The sequence below is a fragment of the Piliocolobus tephrosceles genome, chromosome 9 (genome assembly GCF_002776525.5).
Source record: "Piliocolobus tephrosceles isolate RC106 chromosome 9, ASM277652v3, whole genome shotgun sequence".
Taxonomy (NCBI): domain Eukaryota; kingdom Metazoa; phylum Chordata; class Mammalia; order Primates; family Cercopithecidae; genus Piliocolobus; species Piliocolobus tephrosceles.
In genome coordinates this window covers 119,502,229-119,508,162 of record NC_045442.1, presented here as the reverse complement: position 1 = coordinate 119,508,162, position 5,934 = coordinate 119,502,229, and the positions used below count along the sequence as shown (strand labels likewise).

Here is a 5,934-nt window from a genome sequence, read left to right as displayed (position 1 = left end):
TATCCTCTCCTCATCATCCCTGTCTCTTTCTATCCTCTCCTCATCATTCCTGTCTCTTTCTATCCTCTCCTCATCATTCCTGTCTCTTTCTATCCTCTTACCCTGTTTATCCTCCTTGGTAGCTGTGGGGAAAAGAAAGATCAGACTGTTAACTGTGTCTATATAGAAAGAAGGAGACATAAGAGACTCCATCTTGTTCTGTATTTGAGATGCTGTTAATCTGTGACCCTACCCCCAACCTTGTCCTCGCAAGAGACATGTGCTGTGGTGACTCAAGGTTTAAAGGATTTTGGGCTGTGCAGGGTGTGCTTTGTTAAACAAGTGCCTGAAGGCAGCCTACTGGTTAAAAGTCATCACCATTCTCTTAATTGTTTGGACGAACGGAGGCAAGATGGTGCACTTCCGGGTTCTTCTTAACCACCAACTCTTCCCGCACGCGCGAAAATGCAGCCGGCGCCCAGGGAGGGTGCAGACCAACTGGGCATGCGCCAGGTGACGTCAATCCGAAGAGACCAAGATTTACCTGGTCGCACCTGCGGAACGCCCCTGACACGCCCATGCCCCACCTATTGCCCTCCCACTCCTAGAAAAGCCACTCTCCGCCATTGAGCCACGCGGCCTTCTCACAGCCCGGTGGCCCTCTTACAGCCCCAGTCCTGTCGGGATGTCGGGACTGTGGGAAGTCCGTCCGAGAGCCCCACGGGGGGACTCTGCCGGCCTCCTTCCCCGGAGGCCGACAGACTTCTCCCGCACACCTTAGGTTACCAAAATAAACGTGCAGTTTTGCTGTTACACTTGCCTACCCGCTGGTTCTTTTGCGCCCGCTCGGCTGGTCTTAGAAAAACAAGACATTAATCTCAAGTACCCAGGGACACATACACTGCCAAAGGTCGCAGGGACCTCTGCCTAGGAAAGCTAGGTATTGTCCAAGGTTTCTCCCCATGTGATAGTCTGAAATATGGCCTCATGAGAAGGGAAAGACCTGATCGTCCCCCAGCCTGACACTCGTGAAGGGTCTGTGCTGAGGAGGACTAGTATAAGAAGAAAGAAGGCCTCTTGGCAGTTGAGATAGAGAAAAGCATCTGTCTCCTGCTTGTCCCTGGGCAATGGAACATCTCGGTGTAAAACCCGATTGTATGTTCTCTTTACTGAGAAAGGAAAAAACCGCCTTAGGGCGACAATGCTGCTCTTTATGCACTAAAAAGGTTTATGGAGATGTTTACATATGCATATCAAGACACAGCACTTTTCCTTAAACTTATGTCACAGAGATCTTTATTCATGTCTTACTGCTGACCTTCTCCCTACGATGATCCTATTATCCTGCTACTTTCCTTTTTCTAAGATGGTAAAGATAATGATCAATAAATACTAGGGGAACTCAGAGACCGGTGTCTGCTGAGTGCCGGTCCCCTGGGCCCACTTTTCTTTCTCTATACTTTGTCTCTGTGTCCTTATCTTTCCTCAAGTCTCTCCTCCACCTAACGAGAAATGCCCACAGGTGTGGAGAGGCAGGCCACCCCTTCAGTAGCCATTCCTCTAACGTGACTTGGTGTATTTCTTATATGCCTCCCAACACCAGAATGAAAGCTTGCAAGAGAGGAGGGACTCTGGCTAACTGCTGCTATGTTCTGCACACAGAAGTGCCTGGTGTGTAGCAGGTAAATAATAAATATTTGTTAAATGACTGTGTAGATGAATGTGGGAGTCAGGTACTGGACTTGTCTAAGATAACTGGCAGCCACCATATACAACAAAATGTAACATTCTATTTTTTTTTTTTGAGACGGAGTCTCGCTCCGTCGCCCAGGCTGGAGTGCAGTGGCCGGATCCCAGCTGGCTGCAAGCTCCGCCTCCCGGGTTTAGGCCATTCTCCTGCCTCAGCCTCCTGAGTAGCTGGGACTACAGGTGCCCGCCACCTCACCCGGCTAGTTTTTTGTATTTTTTAGTAGAGACGGGGTTTCACCGTGTTAGCCAGGATGGTCTCGATCTCCTGACCTCGTGATCTGCCCGTCTCGGCCTCCCAAAGTGCTGGGATTACAGGCTTGAGCCACTGCACCCGGCTGTAACATTCTATTAATTCTAAGAGGCACCATTATTTTATTTATCACTAAAGCAGAAAGAAATGCTGTCAATTATCACAGGATTCCATGAACTCTAAGAAGCAACTTGATCTCAGAAATATTAAAATGTAAAAAAAGTTTACAGAATTGATCTAAATACACCTAAAGGTATATCTGAGAGCTGGCCTATATTCTCTTCATACCATGTTTCACTATCTACAAATAGGTGCATTTGTCTCTCTCACTCTCTCAGTAGGAGGTAAGTTCCACGAGGGCAGCCACATTGGTCTGTGTATCACTGTAGCCTCAGGACCTGAATAGAATAGTACCTGGCACATAGTAGATGCTCAATAAGTATACGACAAATCAACTATGAATCCCTAGAGTAACAGCTTGGTAGAGGGGGAAATGGTTTTGAGGGACAATCTTGTATGAAGGGGGAAAGTGCAAACAACAAAAATGGAGAGGGATATGGAGAAGGGTTGGTGTGATTTTCAAGTGACGGCAGCCGAGCCTCTTCCGGAGCTGCATCAGTCGCCATCCTCCTTTCCTTCACCGCCCCGGGGTTGCTTGTGGAAGTTTGTGCCAGACATCAAGGTAGTTACATATTCTAACAAATATATATGATTTAAAACACATAAGCGGCCAGGCACAGTGGCTCATGCCTGTAATGCAAGCACTTTGGGAGGCCGAGGTGGGTGGATCACCTGAGGTCAGGAGTTCAAGACCAGCCTGGCCAACATGGTGAAACCCTGTCTCTACTAAAAAGAAAAAAATTAGCCGGGCGTCATGGTGGATGCCTGTAATCCCAGCTACTCTGGAGGCTGAGGCAGAAGAATCATTTGAACCTGGGAGGTGGAGGTTGCAGTGAGCCAAGATTCTGCCACTGCACTCCAGCCTGGGCGACAAAGTGAGACTCTGTCTCAAACAAACAAATAAACAAAAAACAAACCATATAAGGGATGAAATTATTCTACCACTGACTGCTTTAAAACTGTCTAACCCTTATCCCCTTGTAGGTCAAAGATAAGTTAAAACCTACAAAACAAAGTTGCTCCTTAAATGGGATAACTCACAATCAGCTATAATTACAGGCCGGGCAGTTTCTTACCTGCTGTTTATTGCCTTTTCTTGTTAACATGACAAACGGCATTGTGTCTGCAGACTCGGCCTCTCCTTCCCCACCTCCCAGTGGGGGCCCTTTCCTCAGCTGGCTTTTGAGATGCAAAGGAATGGCAACATCTAGTTGGTGCACTTTAACAGATTCACCACTTCGTTGCTAAAAGAAATTAAAAAGGACATAATAAACACTCCAAGATATATATGGATATGTCAATATAAATTGCAAACTCAATTCAATGCTGTATTTCTTAAAACACAACAATCATAAGAACCGTAACAATCAACAATCACAACCACCATAATACTCTTTCTGAACCGTGGATAAATCTAGGGAGTATTTCTCCCTCCACCTAACACCTCTGCCTATGACATGGAAGGAACCATGAGACTTGGCTGCTGTTGACTCCTCCAGCCTCTCCCAAGCACACAGGGCTGCAGGTTCCACCAAATCCCCCTGCTCCTCAAATACACCACACCCTTCTATTCATCCTCCTAGACCACATCTTCCTTCATAATCCCAGGCAGCACGGGCTCATCACTGCATCCCTTTCTCCAGGGCTCCCCAGCAGGGCGTTACCCACAGCAGGCACTCAGGGAGTACTGAAGAATGAATGGAACCTATGACCATTCGGATTAATTCCTTGGTTGGCAATATCAATTATTTTTAACATTTACAATGAACTTTCCAACCAATTAATTAAATGAACCTTCACTGATGACTTGCCATGTGTTACAGGCTTGGAGATAGTAATGTTAAAAATACTTAGCCTCTACCCTTAAAGAGCTCAATAAGTTTGTTAAGACAGATACAGAAACAATTATGAACAATTTCTATGATATATAGAAACCTATATCATAGGTGTATAACACCTGTGAAGGAGATTAAGTGACTACCTGTACCTGGCTGGGAGTGGTTGCGTGCCTTTCACGAAAGGCTGAATAGAAATGGCACATTTGAGAATGTTAAAGACTTCATCGACTTCTTCCAAGCAAATGGTAAAAGAGCAGTTTGGGGTATGTGGAGGGAATCGAGGCAGGGGAAGAACAGGTGCAAAGCAAGGACACAAACCAGCATGGTGCACTTAGGGAACTGCAAACACAGGACTGATGGATGAGCAGCAAAGAGGGAAGAGCTGAATATTCCATGAAGCTAGGCAGGTCATGTTGAAAGGTCCTCCATGTCTCGGAAACTGCTCTACCACCATTTAAACAGTCTTCTCATACAGGCCCCATACATTCAAGAGACTTGCAAATCAAGTAAAATCCTGTTTTATTGTTTTTTAAGCTCCAGTTTATTATAATCTGCTTGAAGTCTTCCCAGGTTTATAAGATTTATAAAGACTTTTTTCTTAAAATTCAAAAGGATCAAAATAGACAAATCTTGATTTTTCTCCCTGATTATAACATTTACATATTCTCTCCATAAAATATTTAAATACAAAAATGTATTGGTAAGTATGTCCATACTAACTCCTCCAACTACCTCCCTCTGCCCTAACCCCAAGATGCAACAACTATTAACAATGGAGTATGTTCTTTCAGATTTTTTCTTGCATATACGAACAATATATACATATAAACACAAGCAACCACTATGCATACTGTTGTATATTCAATATACATATTTTTTCTTCTGTTTAATCCTATATCTTGGTTATCTTTTTCTTTGAGTATATACAGAGCTAATTACATCAATATGCCCTTATTATTTAATTGATTATTGACAGACAACCAAGACATTGACAGACAACCAAGACTTTTTTTTTTTAATGCTCCTTCCCACACATGGAAGGACTTTCTTTCCTATCACAATGTGATATCTTTGTATATTTAGCTTTATAAAGAGAATAAGTAGGGGTAAATTTTTAGATCAACTGGCAAGCCCATTCGACAGGTTTACTGAATTTCCCTCTAAAAAAGCTGGACTGATAGACATTTACAAATACGTTTACTCAAACAAAACCACACTGGGTATTATCACTTAGTAAATCTCAATATCTGATGGTCAGATAAGTGAAAAGACTCATCTGAATTTGCACACTATTTTATTACTCATGAGCTTTGGCATGATTTTGCCATTACCTTTCACACAATTAAAAAAAAAAACTAGATCATTTATCATTTCTCACTGGTTTGCTATAGAAGTATAGAAGTATTGGTCAGGAGATCGAGACCATCCTGGCTAACAGGGTGAAACCCCGTCTCTACTAAAAAATACACAAAAACTAGCCGGGCGAGGTGGCAGGCGCCTGTAGTCCCAGCTACTCGGGAGGCTGAGGCAGGAGAATGGCGTAAACCCGGGAGGCGGAGCTTGCAGTGAGCTGAGATCACGCCACTGCACTCCAGCCTGGGCGACAGAGCGAGACTCCGTCTCAAAAAAAAAAAAAAAAAAAAAAAAAAAAAAGAAGTATAGAAGTATCAGGCCTTTGTGTAGACTATAAATGTTTTCTTCCTGTCATTTCTTCAAGTTTCTCATAGCATCCTGTGCTAGAAGGCAACACAGTAAAATAGTTGAGAACAGCCGGGCGCGGTGGCTCAAGCCTGTAATCCCAGCACTTTGGGAGGCCGAGACGGGCGGATCACGAGGTCAGGAGATCGAGACCATCCTGGCTAACACGGTGAAACCCCGTCTCTACTAAAATATACAAAAAAACCAGCCGGGCGAGGTGACGGGCGCCTGTAGTCCCAGCTACTCCGGAGGCTGAGGCAGGAGAATGGCGTGAACCCGGGAGGCGGAGCTTGCAGTGCG

The 5,934-nt window shown here is 44.5% G+C and overlaps 1 protein-coding gene across 3 annotated transcripts in view; it reads right to left on the bottom strand.

Moving 5' to 3' along the window:
• UPF2 (UPF2 regulator of nonsense mediated mRNA decay) overlaps nt 1–5,934 on the bottom strand; it is a 134,810-nt gene that overhangs the window by 22,438 nt on the left and 106,438 nt on the right. For all 3 annotated transcript variants that reach the window (XM_023223128.3, XM_023223127.3, XM_023223126.2), the window contains exon 19: nt 3,175–3,342. In XM_023223128.3, the coding sequence (XP_023078896.1) occupies nt 3,175–3,342 (168 nt within the window). The remainder of the gene's footprint in view (nt 1–3,174; nt 3,343–5,934) is intronic.